Source organism: Uranotaenia lowii, chromosome 2, assembly GCF_029784155.1.
Source record: "Uranotaenia lowii strain MFRU-FL chromosome 2, ASM2978415v1, whole genome shotgun sequence".
In the NCBI taxonomy this organism is placed as follows: Eukaryota; Metazoa; Arthropoda; class Insecta; order Diptera; family Culicidae; genus Uranotaenia; species Uranotaenia lowii.
This window is the reverse complement of record NC_073692.1, coordinates 21,111,621-21,127,538: the sequence shown is the minus strand read 5'-3', so window position 1 is coordinate 21,127,538 and position 15,918 is coordinate 21,111,621. Positions and strand designations below refer to the sequence as shown.

Below are 15,918 nucleotides of genomic sequence, written 5' to 3'. Positions count from 1 at the left end.
CGTCCTACCATTCCTCTTCATCTTCTGCTTGACAATTGCCCAAAATTTTTCGATAGGGCGGAATTGAGGGCAGTTGAGTGGGTTGATGTCCTTTTCAACAAAATCCAGCCGTTATATAAATGATAAATAAAATATTCAATAAATGGTTCAATTTTAGTGATTCATATTTTGAGACTCCCAAATTCGATCCAAAATATTATTATGTTTTTTTATCAGCAAATAGTTTCACTAAAAATGATTTTTTTTATTAAAATCTTGTATTACTTATATTGAATAAATCAGATCCAGTTTTTAAATTCAACAAAACTTGCAAAATAAACTGAAATTCTTCTTTATAAAGTAACACATGTAAAAGTTACTCATTACATCTCTAGCGCGAATGTTATCAATTTCATCGTTAAACTATATTTTACAAAATTAAACACAACATTATCGGCAATTCAGAGTTATTGAATTTGTAAAATTACGCCAAGTGGTTTCTAAGTAACAGATTGTCGAATATAGGTGTTTTTTGGCTTAAATTTTTTCGCTATCCGCAATGTATTCATTTGATTGTGAAAGTCATTTACGAGCTGAATTTGAATCTGAGATTTGTTTATTAATTTGGAATTTGAATGCTAAATTTTAGTTAGAAATTTGAATTTTGGATATGTTTTCAAATTTCAAAATGATTTCTGAAATTAACAGAAATCGTTTTATGAATTCAAGATAAAAATTAAAAATTTATGCCAAGGAGCCCTCAGTCATGAATATTTGATTTTAAGCTTAATTTTTTATTTCAATAATTTTTATTTAATCCGACTTGCGAATGTTTATCATAATTTATATTTAATCCGACTTTCGAATCCGAATTAAAACATGAATTTGAAATAGGTAATCTGATTCTAAATTAGGTTTAATTAGGTTCAATTCTGCAATTTTGAAATTTTGTTTTGTTTGAATTCTGCTTGATATATTTGTGATGTCAAAACGCATGAAGCACCAATTGCAGTTATTTTTGGTTTTGTTCGAAATAAATTTTACATTTTGTATCTCAAAAATGTTTTTAAAGAAAAAGCATTAATTGCTGCATACATTTAGGGGTAAAATAAATGCTTCAAAAAATTCTACTGGCTGAAATCATAAAAATTGATTTTTGAATAGAAACAATAATATTCCAGCATACGGGAACGAGATTTCAAAGGAGAATCTTCGATTCGAATTTTTATGCATTTTTAGCCCAGACTGGTAACTGGATTATAAAAATGACGGTAGTTATGTAGATCCAGATCAAACTTATTTTATTTTAAAATTAAGTAAGCATGGATTCGAAAAAAAACAACCAAAGTTTAATGAATTTGAAAGCTTTCAAAAGCTTTCGTATTTTATATCCGGTCCAGGTCATCAAGGGTTAGTTACTCATTTAATGTTTCCCAAACAGATTAAACATATTCTGTGTGCCATAAACCAGCACGCCCGGATTTTGCCTGTCAAAAATATGATCAAAGCCCGGCTCGTCAGATTCACTGGTTTTTATTTTGGCAATTCGACCCAGTCTTCCATTTACAGACTCACAAGAAAAAGTCAAGAGCAGAAACTGTTACAACATAGGGAGGGATTTTTTTTTTCGCTGCCCAAAGAAAACCGTGAGGAAGAAGATGGGTCTCGAGAAAAAGGAAAAAAAACAGACAAAGTGTGTCGGTTTGCAGCTTTGGTTGGTTTTGGAAAAGATACGAAACTAATGATTAAAGGCATAAAAAATGAATGCATAAAAGGTAACTGCCACGCCTTCCTTTTATCTCTTTCCTCATTGGGGTTTTGCGCGTCCGCCATTCGTCTGTTAGTGAGTGTGTCTGGAAAAGTGGAAGAGCTTTCCAGTTCTTTTATAACTACCAACTTGAGGCAGGTGGAAATATGGAATGACGGGATGTTTGGGTACTTTGGAACAAGAAACGCGACTACATGCTCTCCGGTTTTGTGTAAGATAACACGGCAGAAAACAGACGAAAAATCAGCCAAGCAACAGTCACTGCTTTGTAGCTTATGGTTTTGTTCCGTCAGGCAAGCAGGAGAGAAGATATTTAGAAGGAAGAACGACGACGGCGACGTGGCCTGGGCAGTGGGCAACCCACATCACAGAAAGAACTCACCTTGCGCCCGTTTGTAGGCAAACATTGTAAAAATGTAACCAAGAGTATGTAATCCGCAGTGTCTGAACGAGAGATGGTAGAAAAAAAAGGATACATCATGATTCGGTTGCAGACAAACAGAGTGCTCACAACTTCATGTTAATGGCGTGGAGGTTTTTTTTGTAGGATAAATAGTTTTCATATAATTTTGTGGTCGTCGGTGGTTCAAATTTTCCACTTTGTCTTGAATTGTAAAGGAAAAGTAGAAGTAAGTAAGGTTTATTAAGAACAACTCCAGATTTCAAGACTTCTAAGTAGGATTACATAAGTAAAAAAATAAAATTTGTCGATTGATCCATTTTCAATCATTGTTTAGTGACCATTTTACAGATAAAGCATACATGGTATATTTTTCAGATTCTGTTTTTTTCTCATTAGCTAGGAAAACTGTTTTTTCTTAACCTTCTTACTACGCATTAGCCTGAAAGGGTTTGTATAAAAATATTCAATATGTTATTTTCAATTATTTCTCTAGTCAAAGAAACAACGATATTATTTAATAAATTTTTGTTATAATAGAATCAGTTTATTCTGTGATAGCATTTGACGTGCTTGATCCGAGTCTGAAACCATACTGCAATTGAAAAAATTGTTTTTTTTTATTTTGGAAATTTTGGAAGTTTCTAATTGGATTGGAAGTTTTCCAAAAGCTTTGCATAAAACACTTAAGGTCAAGATTGGACATAATTACTATCGTCATATGGACCATCAGCCTGAAAAATGGGAAAAAACTTTTGCAACTTTGAGACAATCCAGATAAACTCCTGGCTCTAAAATGAGGTTAAAATATTGTATTGACACGAAAGTGAATATTTCATTATTGCTTTTAAGACAAACACACCAAAATAAAACTTCGAAACATTTCAAAATCAGTTAAAATCAATGTTTAAATGAATGCAATTTCCGGTAAGTCAATAGTAAATTATTCAAAACTATGTGATGGATATTGGCTTTAAAATAAATTTCAAGCACTCTAGTTTACACATCTGAAATATATTTTTAAATTGAATATTTTGAATAAACCAAAATATAAAACTTCAGGAATAAGAACACCAGATTTGAAAAGAAAAAAAAGACGGATTTTTTTTAATTAAATACAGATCATATTAGAAATCAATTATTATAAATTAATTAATAATTAATAACTATTCATTCTCATTATCATTATATTCAAATTCCACCAGTTATCAAAATAAGCGTTATAAGTTCAATTTTTAAATGCACAATATGAACTCTACATTTTCATAATACAACATGTTCAAATTAACATGGAAAACTTGTTGGAACTGACAAATTACACGTTGGGAAATGGATTATTTTTTGAATGGTCAATAACAAACCTTTAAAAAAATATAAGAATTCAATGCTTTGTTGCCAATTTTGAAAGCCGAAAAAATCAATTAAGTTAAAATTGCACATTCAAATTTAGCATTGAAGTTACAATTTCGAATCAGTTCTTGAACTATTCATAGATTAATCAAAAACTCATAGGCGATTAAAAAAATGATTCATAACAGTAAAAATAAGTGAAACCTTTATAAATTGTCAAGCACATGTTTTTTAGTTGAAAACCTCAAGTTATGAATATGAAACTGCCATCAATTGATACATGTTGTTCTGGAGAGGAAAAAAAAAGAACCTATGTTTCTTTATTTTAAAGTAGTTTATGTTTTTAGAACATAATAATTTAGAATTGAAAACAAAGATCAACTTATTTAAAATATTTAAAAATAATATAAATAGTTTATATATACATTGCGATAGTTTTAATTAAATTTATAATGCTTTTCTACTTAATTCGAAAAACAATGTTTGAAAATTCAAATATTACATTCAAATGAAAAAATAAAATTTTTTAAACACTTTAGAAGAAAATTTGCTCAATGAAAACGTCTTACCATTTAAATAACTTTTTTGAAGAATTCAATTGATAACTCAAGGGATAACAGATTCCATTACTTATGTTTGTATTGATGTTTGATTAGTATATAATGCCGTCCTGAACTCGAATCTTTTGTCAGTCTTTCTCTATCACCTTGTTTTTCTATGGTGATATAGAGTTTAATTATTTTTTAAATGAATCTATTTAAAGTAAAATCAATCATCGTTAACAAACAAATTATTGATGGTGTTCTAACAAATCTACATGAACAAGAACTTTTGTAATTGATAATAATGATTATATTTTTTGATGATGATGAATGATCCAAAAAAGTTATAATCTACAGTTTTTGAAAATTTGGAATAATATAAGTTTTTCTGACATTTCTGAAGGAAGTTAAGAAAAACCTTTTATTCCATTTAATAAATTTGTAATAGCCAGCAAAACGATTTGATTGTTGGCTTTAAAAATAAGCCTTAGTTCAGTTTTGTTTGAAACTTTTATGAAAAACAAATCTAAATGTCCGTATTTTACAAAATTTCGATTTTGCTTCTTCTAGAGTTCATCTCGCCGAAATGCCATTAAAATATCATAACATAGTTATGACGGCGATAGAAATTTGAAAACAAAATTATAAAAGCATACAAATGAAAAAACTTCTTTCACTTTTTTCGCAGAAGTCAAAATCATTTTGGGTCAAAGTGAAAGTTGATCATTGATTTACAACCTTTGTTTAAAAAAAAATTTGTAATGTTTAAAAGTTTTGTCAAAAAAGTGCAGAAGCTTTTGAAATGTTTTTTATCCATTTTTTAAAGTTGTTTTCAAAATATAACCTGATAGAAAAAAAAATCAAAATGGATATTCGAATTAAAATCACCCAAAATAAGTAAACACTGTGTACTTCGAAAAAATATTGTTTTGTATAATTTATTACTACGCTTTTGAATGTGAAGTTTAGCATTTAGAAGAACCAATAATACCAAAATAAAATAATCGCTGTAATTGATTTCTTGAATAAATATTTCATAACAGAATAAAATTTGTGATGACGTAAACTAAGGTTGCCAGAATTTTTACAGTACTTACAAATTCTGGCCGGACAAATCCGGACAACAAAACACCGGTCAAAATCCGGGTAATAAATTTCAAATTTTTTGATTAAAAATTCAAGAAATATCCTGGCAAATTTGGTCAAAACGCAGTAATCCTGACCAAAAAAAAACTTGAACATCGTCATCTATATATATAAAAAGCAATTATCTGTATGTTTGTTTGTTTGTTTGTTTGTTTGTTTGTTTGTCCTCTATAGACTCAGCCGACTTAAGAGCTAGAGATCTGAAATTTGGCATGGATGCTCATTAGGACCAGGAATGATGAAAAATGTTTTTAGATTTTTGGACGACCCCTTCTGAAGGGGGTCGTCCATACAAGACAAATATTGTTTTCGAGATAATGACGTTATTTTTGTCGGATTGTGATGGAAATTTGCACATGAGTGTTTGGAGAGACGAGCAATCGATTACAGTTATCAAATTTAGGGTCAGGGGTCGCCCAAAGGGGTCGTCCATATCAACTGATTAATGTTTTTGCGATATTGGGGTTATTATACACCGGATTGTGATGAAAATTTGCACATGAGTGTTTTGAGAGACGAGCAATTGATTACAGTTGTCAAATTTAGGGATAGGGGTCGGCAAAAGGGGTCGTCCATATCCACTGAATTATTTTTTTGCGATATTGGCGTTATTATACATCGGATTGTGATGAAAATTTGCACATGAGTGTTTTGAGAGACGAACAATCGATTACAGTTATCAAATTTAGGGTCAGGGATCGGCCAAAGGGGTCGTCCATATTCACTGATTAATGTTTTTGCGATATTGGCGTTATTTTACATCGGATTGTGATGAAAATTTGCACATGAGTGTTCTGAGAGACGAGCAATCGATTACAGTTATCAAATTTAGGGTTAGGGATCGGCCAAAGGGGTCATCCATATCCACTGATTAATGTTTCGCGATATTGGCTTTATTTTACATTGGATTGTGATGAAAATTTGCACATGAGTGTTGTGAGACGAGCAATCGATTACAGTTATCAAATTTAGGGTCAGAGGTTGGCCAAAGGGGTCGTCCATATTCACTGATTAATGTTTTGCGATATTGGTGTTATTATACACTGGATTGTGATGAAAATTTGCACATGAGTGTTTTAAAAGACGAGCAATCGATTTCAAGTTTCGTATTGCGGATCAAAAGTCGGCTGAAGGAGTCGTCCATACCCAACTTTAATGTTTTTGCGATTTTGACGTTATTCAACATTGGATTGAGATGAAAATTTCCGCATAGGAGTTTTGAGGGACGCTCTTTTGCTTTCAGGTTTCAAATCTTGACTCAGGGGTCGGCAAAAGGGGTTATTATCTGTTCACTGTTTTTACGATATTCTCTTGATTGAGCATAGAATTGTAATGAAAATTGGCACATGGGAGTTTAACAGAAAAGATAATTGATTTCAGGTGTTCAAGTTTTGAATCGTGGTCAAAAAAAGGCCGTCCATGTTAGTTGCTAACTGTTTTCGCGATATTGTCGTGATCATGCATCGAATTGAGATGAAAATGTTCAGATGAGGGTTATAAACTATGAGCAATTGACTCCAGGTAGCATGTTCCGTGCCAAGGGTCGGCGAAAGGGGCGTCTATATTCACTGATCACTGTTTTCAAGTTCCTGACGTAATTTTACATATAATTTGAAAAGAAAAAATGGCACAAGGGAGTTTTGAGGAACGTCAAATTGGTTTCAACTATCGAATTTCGGGCCATGGGACAGAAAAAAAAGGGGTTTCATTGAAAGTTCAGTGTTTTGTGCAATAATTTTGTTGGAGGCAGTTAATTGATACCAATTTAAGTGTGAAGGTCAAGCAAAAGAGTCGTGCACATAAACAAATAGTACATGTTTCTGCCATAATAACTAGATTTTGCAACCGATCGAGAAGAAAACACTCTCACATAAATTTTAATAAAAAGCCAATCTACAGTTTAATTTGATTTCAAGTAATAGTAATAGTAGCGACTTTAAACACTGTTGAATTTTTTCCCCAAAATTGTCGAAAGAATGTTTCGAATTCAATTTCTAAACTCATTTTGACGTACAAATGATTTAAAGCGAAACGAAGTTCGTACGGGTTCAGCTAGTCATTTTATAAAATTTGAAAAAAACATGCCTTATTTTATTTTCGTTTTTGACGCACAACATCATTTGGTTGTTTTTTATTTGTTTGATTTTGCAAATGAGGGAAATAAATCCGGGCGTTTCCAATGAAATTCGGCAACCCCAAATTTTATATAGGATATCCGGGCAAACCAGAACTAAACCAGATTCGGGCAACCTCGCAAGCTGAACATGGTCGATTTCAGAATAATTAAACAAATAAAAAATAATCAAAGTGATAAGTCAAAAGATTTATATTCTTATTTTGTTGACTATCGTGAGTAGTAAACACCTGGCATTTGGCTACCAGCTTGTTGATGTGTAAATTTAGTGTTCGAAGAATGAATTTTGAAGCCCTAAATGGTTGATTTAAAATTCAGAAATCGTTCATTTACACTTCTTAATTAAGTTTTATTCTAAGCACAAAGCAGAGTTTTTGTGTGTCAAAATTTGAGCTCAATAAATATGGGTTATTGAATTTCAAAATGAATTTTACAATCAAAAATGATCATATGATCATAGAATATCTTAAAAATTAACATTGGGTCTATAACGATTTAGGACAAAACTTTGCAGCTAGCACATCAATTTTCTGACATGTTTGGTTCAAGATTGTCGAAAAAAATTGTCTGTTTTGTCGTACTTTATGTGACTTTACCCAAAAATTCTGTGACGGTTTTCTGGCAGTGTTCGGCACAAATACGCTAAACCGCTAATCGCTAGTTAGTCCGCTAAATTTTTGTTAGCGGTTTTATTTTGCCACTAAGTTTTGATGGATCTAGCGAATTAAAAAGATTCGCTATTTTTTGGTTCCGCTAATTGAAGACCGCTAACTTCCATATGTTTGTTTCAATCTCTCGAATAATTAGTGATAGAATAAACTTTTTGTCAATCAACTTAAAGTGATATTGGGCAACATTCTGATTGCTTGATTGGATTCATTGAAGGAATGTGTACTGGAGTAAGAGGAAAGATGTATTAAGTGTCATTTTTCCCTCGTGTAGCACTTTTTTTTACAGAATTCACAGAAGAAGATAACAATGAAAGGTGATATACATCATAAAACTATTTTTAACATCCCCTAATCAGCTTTTTGTTTTAAAGTGGTTGAGATATTTATTATCACAATACAGTTTTTTTAGTATTTTTATAGATCAGTTCATATAAAAATAAAATAAAATAACATAAAATGAATTAAAATTGTTCAGTTGTTCATGATTCATTGTAGCCTTCGTTTTTAAATAGAAATTGTATAAATGTCCTCGTTTGACAATGCTCCTGCATGTTCAAAAAAGGGAGGGAGCTGGTTAAAGATTTTAAATGAGGAAAATCAAAAATAATGCAAAATATAACAAATGGGAATGAAATGCACAAAAGATTTTTTTGCAACGAAATTGCATCAGAATGGGGGTAGGCTTAATAGCGGCACGTTATCCAAACATACGGGAGAATTGTGCCTAAATCGAGAAATTTTTACCAAAATTTAAAAAATTATTCTTATATTTCCACATTCTGTTATTTTGCTCTTGTCATTGTTTAAATGTTTGGATATTTTTTCTACTTGTAGAACACAGAGGGGTGATAAAATTCCCATCTTTCACAGTTTTGTTTTGCTCATATAATGGAATGAAAATTCGATCAATTTATTGAATTTTTAATGAAATACTTGAAACTTTATTTATTCCCCCTCGGTGAGTTGGAAAAATAGAAGGGGGGAAGGGTGTTACAAAAGAAGTATTTGATAAAAGTTCCGGCCTCAATGTTGGTCAATTGTTAGCGATTAGCGCTTTAAGCTTGAAGCGATAACTTTTTCGGCACATTTAGCGTATTTAATTAGCGATCGCTAACTTTGATTGAGTTAACGATTTAATTAGCGGCGCTAATTTCTCAGTTAGCGATGCCGAACACTGTTTTCTGGGATGCAATTTGAAGTTAATCATTCAAAATTTAAATTGACATATAAAAACTTAATTTCTGTTAAATTTCTGAATATTTTTAAAATTCTGTGTTCTGTTATGAATATTTGCCCAAAATGTTGTGAAATAATAAATTTTTCTGTGATTTTGACAACCTTGGTTTGGTTACACTTACCTATTTCTCAATACCTTTGGGTATCACATAATTTCCCGTTACAACGTTTTCTAATCCTTGAACTGAAAAGTTTACTTAGAAAAAATTTCCAAGGGGGAGGGGGTTAAACTCCTAGAACACCCCGCATCTATTCTCACGGCCTTGGATACTAGTCGAAAATCATTTAAACTAGCAGTAAAAATATTGTATTTTGTACCCTTTGAATACAAGACATAGGATCACTATCGTTGTAAGAGTGGATTTCATCAGCTAGTTTTGTCCAATCATCAAAAAATATTTGTGAGCTATTGCGCCTTCTTAATCAGAAAGGTTGATTCATTGTTCATTTAAAAATGCGTAAATCCCACAATGCTGGCCAAGATTCTCCCAGAGTTTACCTTCGCCAAATTTCCTGTTATAAAAACTCCTCACGTTTATGGGAGGATCGTAGAGATATCTGCATTTATCTTTTAAGTAAATGTGAGGTTGGAAAGTGTAAAATTATCTCGAAAGAGAAGGTGTAGCACAACATGAAAATCTGTAATTTTATACAATGAAGAGAGAATCTCTGTTGCGCAAACCGAAGTTTATTGCGACTGTTCATACGAATGCGAACGCAAATTATACATTTAAAAACTCGTTTGTAAGAAGTGTCTTTTTCTATCGATGATCTTTGAATGTGAATAGAGATTTGTATGTAATAAAGTTCTGTTTTATGTTCAAAATCAGGCATCAAAAAGGAAGCGACTGTAAACGCAGTCTTAATTTGATGAATTTTTACGATTGAATCAGCATTTCTTTTACAAGTTTACAAAAAAAATTAAATGAAATTTTTAAGATAAAAATTCATTTTAAGTCTATTTATGAAGTTTTTCTAATGTTCGGAATGAAGTGACCTCAATTATTGAAGAACTTAACACACTCTTTCCTGTTTTTAAAAAAATTATCAAAAAATGTAAGTAAAATCCCTAAAAAAACTTGACAGTTTCATTGGAACGTTCGTTTTTTATGTGCTTTTTATAAGATGGGTCAAATGGAAAACAACAAAATCGTTCCAAATCCACTGAAAAGGTTCTATTTAACTTTGTTCTATTCGACATTCATTCTGCGTTTAAAGATATTTTCCATATTTTTGAAAGATCATTAACAGAAAAATGACCTTTCAAAAATATGGAAAATATATTTAAACGTAGAATGAATTCACACTCAATGTGAAATACATGCCGTTTTGTCAAATAATGACCGATTTTAACCTTTGTTATTGCGCTCGATTGCAATTTTTGATGTTTTTCTAATATTTGAGTTTGGATGATATTCACTTGATAGTTCAAAGAAGCAAGGGCGGCAAAATGCTCGACCATATAAAAGAAAAATTGCATAACCGCAGGGGCTTAGGAACATAACTGGACGATTTGTGATGCCAATAAAAAAAACAGTTTTTCATCAATGAGTTTGGTTCCCGTCGGCCGATTTCTTTCAAAAACAATTTTTCTAAAAGCCTAAGTTATGATCAATATTTCATCCAAGCACTGCATTTCGATAAAAGTTAAGATAAAAAAGTTGTTAGGCTTCAAAAATAGGCTAACTTTTTTACGGTGGTATTCATTACTGTTAATGAGGCGTCAATATGTTCGACCGCCTCGACTCATTGACAGTGATTAATACCATCCTTTAAGAAAAACCGTTTTTAAAAGAAATCGGCCAACGAGAACCAAAGTTATTGATGAAAAACAGGTTCTTCATGTTTCTTCTAAGCAAAATGTCTCAAAATCCCATACAAACTTCAAGCTCGTTGAGCGACCCCTTCCCGTGATCCGATCTGGCCCAAATTTGGCATGATATCTTGTACTAGAACTAGAATCAATGTTAGCCTGCAGCGCATAACATTTCACATATAAATTTGGGGCAGTCTATTGTACAAATTCCCACCTTTGGGCGACTCAACTGCCATCAATTTATTTAGATCGAAAAACACATGTACCAACGCTTTATGATGCCAATTAAATGATAATTTTTAGAAAAGAAGTCGTTTTACATTTTTCTCACTTTTTTATTATATTAGCTGTAGCTTTCTTTTGATAGAGAATGAGGGTGAATCTTTTTATTGGCATCACAAATCGTCCAGTCATGTTCCTAAGCCCCTGTGGTTATGCAATTTTTCTTTTATATGGTCAAGCATTTTTCCGTCCTTACTTCTTTGAACTATCAAGTGAAAATCATCCAAACTCAAATATTAGAAAAATATCAAAAATTTCAATCGAGCGCAACAACAATGGTTAGAATCGGTCATTATTTGACGAAACGGCATGTATTTCACATTGAGTGTTCTGGTCGGACATTTAGTCGCCTCATTAAAACAGTGATGAATATCACCCTTAAAAAAGTTAGCCAATTTTTGAAGCTTAATAACTTTTTTATCTTCACTTTATTTGAAATAAAACCTTCGGATGAAATATTTTTCATAATTTAGGCTTTAAGAAAACCCGTTTTTGAAAGAAATCGGTTATTGACGAAAAACTGGTTTTTCATGTTCCTCTCGAACAAAATGTCTCAAAATCCCATACAAACTTCAGGCTCGTTGAGCGACCCCTTCCCGTGGTCCGATCTGGCCCAAATTTGGCATGAGATCTTGTACTAGGCCTAGGATCAATTTTAGCCTGCAGCGTATAACATTTCACAGGTTTTAAATTTCCCATACAAATTTGAGGCAGTCTACTGTACACTGCCCTGGTAATAAAATTTTTTTTTAGTTTTTTCTACATGGTTATTAGAAGGAATTCGTTCTACAAATCGTACATGATTCAATAAAGCAGATAACCTTCATTTTGTAATTTTGAACCAAGAAAAATAGCAACAACAAAATTTAACGGTAACCGTATCGAAAACAGACTCATAAAAGAGTATAAATCCAAATTGAGGACGACTGTGTACAGTATTTTAAAGAAGTTAAGTTTGTTTTTAGAATTAATTGCCAATAGGCAGACATGAAATAATACTAGTGAATTCTCGTAGTGATAAATTAAGAACAGTGAAATAATATTGTAGAATCTAAATGACCTTAAAAAAATTAGACCTAACGTATTATTTTTCTTTTTCCCAACTTCCCTTATTCCAGAAACCAAAGACCCCGTGGGCAACGTTTGAGAGGACCTGATAACGGTGGCACCAGCCGGAACCCTGCTGGAACTACCGGAGGATGAACTACCGTTGGATCTGGAGATCATCAGCCCTGGCATGATGATGGGTACCGTTGACATAAATATCCTGAACAACAACAACAACAACAGCAATAACGGTGGTCATATCCTGGTGGTTTCCGGCAACGGAAGTGCCCCGCTTCAGCAACTGCCAACTGTCAACGCTGCCAACGGAATCAGCATCCCGGATGTGCCGATTGCTGCCGGAAGTGGTGGAAGTGCGAGTGCAGCAGCAGGAGGAAGTGGAAGTGGACCAGTAGCTGTCGTCACCCGAGGGTTGAGCCTGAGGAGAACTTCCCTCGGCAAGAGCAAAGATCGGAAGCTCAAGAACAGCTAATCGTTTGGAGGATTCGAGAAGCGGAACAAGAAGAAACTACTCAAGGGGCCGATTCCAGAAGACGTTTATCTTTAAGAACTAGCTGATAAGTGCAAATCGACTAATAGCAAAAACAAAAAGATATAAAACAGAAAATAAAAACAAAAATCTAAATCCAAATAAGAAAATAAACCAACATCAAACAAAAAAAGAAAAATTCACACACAGACACACTTTTGCCTTCGCTTTTCTTTCGAATTGATTGTTAGCTTTTTTGAGATATAAAAGAACCGCGACCAAATAAAAATAGAAAATTGTGGGGACGTAAATTGTAGTGTCTTGGTCGGAGGAACAGACAGAACGAGATCGAAAATGTGAGAGATAGAGAGAGAGAGAGAAAGCGAAAGTTAGTCGAAATTGAATCGAAACCAAAAGCAGATAGAGGACAAGGAGCAGTTTGTTATGAGAAAACTTTGTTTTATAAAGTTGGTTGTCTTTTTGATGCTGAGTGAGGCTGATTGCGATTGATTTATTTATCGATTCCCCAAAGTGAATCCATCAAATCCGATTAGCGATCCTGTTGAATGTTTTCAATGTTGATCATTAAATGCAAAATAAAGATGAAACAAATTTTTCCGTTCCGCTAGTGATTGAGTTCATGGTTTTTCCCCCAGAAATAGATTTAAATCTAAGAGTTTTATATGAACGTATGAAATCATTCTCTAGAACCATGATCAACAAAACGCTTACTACCAATTGAAATGTGTACAGATACAAATCGAAATCTTAACTATAAATATATATACAAAACCAGAAAAAAACTAGTTCACAAATGTACATATTCAAAATATGATATGGAACACTTAATTGATAAAACAAAAAAAAACACAACAAAACAATTGTATATTTTAACAAATGAGGCAAAACAAAAAGTGATAACAAGTTATTTTAATATAAAACGTAGCTCTTATACCGGTCGGTTCGAAAAGAATCAAGCCCGAAATTGGATTGGTGTAAAAGTTCGAAAATTCGTCTTTTTCCTAATTGCGTTACCTTTCTTTGATTTTCCAAATAATGTTGCTAGAATGAACGCTAAATTAATAATAATAAAAAAAAAACAAAGAAAAATATCTCATAAGATACAATACCAAGAGAGCAGAACAAATGGAAAACCCAATCTTAAAACAAAATACACATTATCAAAAAATGAAAAGAAAAACTATTTGATGATAAAAAAAAATATAAAAGAAATACAAAGAAGCCTGTGTAAATAAAAATGATATGGTTGCAAAATTTCTCGTCAGTCGTTTGTTTTATTTCTTTTTCTATGAAAGTGAATGAACATTTTTAAGCTGTATTAAAACAAATAATTTGTTGATAATTCCATAGAATTAGTTTCATGTAATACCTTAATCATCAATAGGATAAATTCTGATTAAATTTTTAAGAAATAGACGCACGGTGTCTTTTTTAGATCGAATTCAAGAAAAAATATCGGCATTTCTTAAAGTTTGCCACATTATAGAGTAGACTCTTCTCGTATCCAAAGAAATTATTCACAAAATGAAAATCGATCGGGGGCTCTAGAACAACTTTTTTTTATGAAATTTATAAAATAAAAAATAACTTAGCATATTTTAAAATTTTTCAAAAATATTTTTTTTTATAAAAACGTCTATTTTATCCATTTTTAAAATTGAATGCATAACAAAAATATAAATAGCTCGAGGTAGATCTTTTGAATTTTTCAGTTTATTCAAAATATGAATAGCTGAAGAGCCAGTTAGAGAAGATCTTATGTTAAAAGTATGTCAAGCATAATTTCCTATTCACTACAGGTTGAGAGATTCAAAATGATAGAATTTGCACTTACTCATTTCTTTGGCACTCAGATCAACTTATGTCACATCGCATTGAAAGCATTGAAACTTTATACAATGTAACTTCTTCACGATTATAACAACTCAGCAAGTGTTTCATAAAAAAAAAATTAATAATATGATGGCTCGAGTGAGCTGCAATCGCTCTTTAAAGATCACGATAACATAAATTTTTCATGAAGCATTTGCTTGAGAAGAGGGCTTGTGATATAGCTCAGTTAGCAAGTCAGTTGCTTCCTGAGCCGATGTCCGTAAGTTCGAGCCCAAGAGTAAACATCGATCACAGTTGTACCGGATAAGTTTTTCAATGACTGTCCGCCAACTGCATTGTTGATATAAGTCGCGAATGACATAAAGATGTTAAAACGACTATAATCAAAACAAATCAATTAGCTTGAGAAAGGATAAAGAAGAGGAACTGTGCATATTGCGTCTAGTATTTTGTTATCTTCAAGAGAAAATTGAGTTCTAGAGTTGATGTGTTCAAAAAATAAAGCAGTATGATCGATCTCTGCTGAATTGATGTCGTCAGAAGGAAAGATGAATATAAAAGCTGAATATAAACGATAAACGATTTATAGATGGGCAAAATTGAGTAAAGTAATTAAACTGCTTAGTGGTTATGTATCAAAGGTTTTAAGATTGATGTGATAATGTCAGAATGTGGCATCACATTGACGTAGTCAGAAAAATGACTAGTTTTTACAGTTATTTTTAATAACCACTCAAAAACATGCGTTTTTCTCCTTACCAAGAGAATGGGGCTACTTGCAACCAACTTTGTTCTCAATGTAAAATATAACTAAAGCCAATTCAAATTCATCAATACATTTATCATGAGAGCCGTAAGGTTTTGAAACTCTCATAGCAGCATTTTTTGTTACATATGTCCGAATCAATGATAAAAACATGAAACTGATGCATATATTTAGGGGTAAAATTATTGAAAGAAAATTCTACTTACTGAATTCCTAAAAATTTCGATCGGTAAATGACGAATCATTCAACCAATGTTTTGGAGGAAACTAACCAAACCGGAGTTCATATTAAAATTGAAGTTTCATGAAAAAAAATTGAAACAAAAATAATAATTGTTTTTTTTTAAACATACCGTAATCCGGGGTAATATTGATCACTTTTTTCAATATATTTCGATTATTTTTTGTCTGAAGTAGAATGTGGCATGTTTTATATTTTT

General features: G+C 32.1%; 2 protein-coding genes across 14 annotated transcripts in view; both read left to right on the top strand.

Annotated features, from left to right (window-relative positions):
- Positions 1-14,124, top strand: part of LOC129746878 (potassium voltage-gated channel protein Shaw-like) — a 423,808-nt gene extending 409,684 nt beyond the window's left edge. For both annotated transcript variants that reach the window (XR_008737394.1, XM_055740795.1), the window contains one exon: positions 12,443-14,124. Coding sequence is in view for 1 of the 2 variants with exons in the window: in XM_055740795.1 (XP_055596770.1) it covers positions 12,443-12,471 (29 nt within the window). In the remaining variant the exon portion in view is untranslated. The remainder of the gene's footprint in view (positions 1-12,442) is intronic.
- LOC129746877 (potassium voltage-gated channel protein Shaw) overlaps positions 1-15,918 on the top strand; it is a 470,858-nt gene that overhangs the window by 240,721 nt on the left and 214,219 nt on the right. The window lies entirely within an intron of this gene.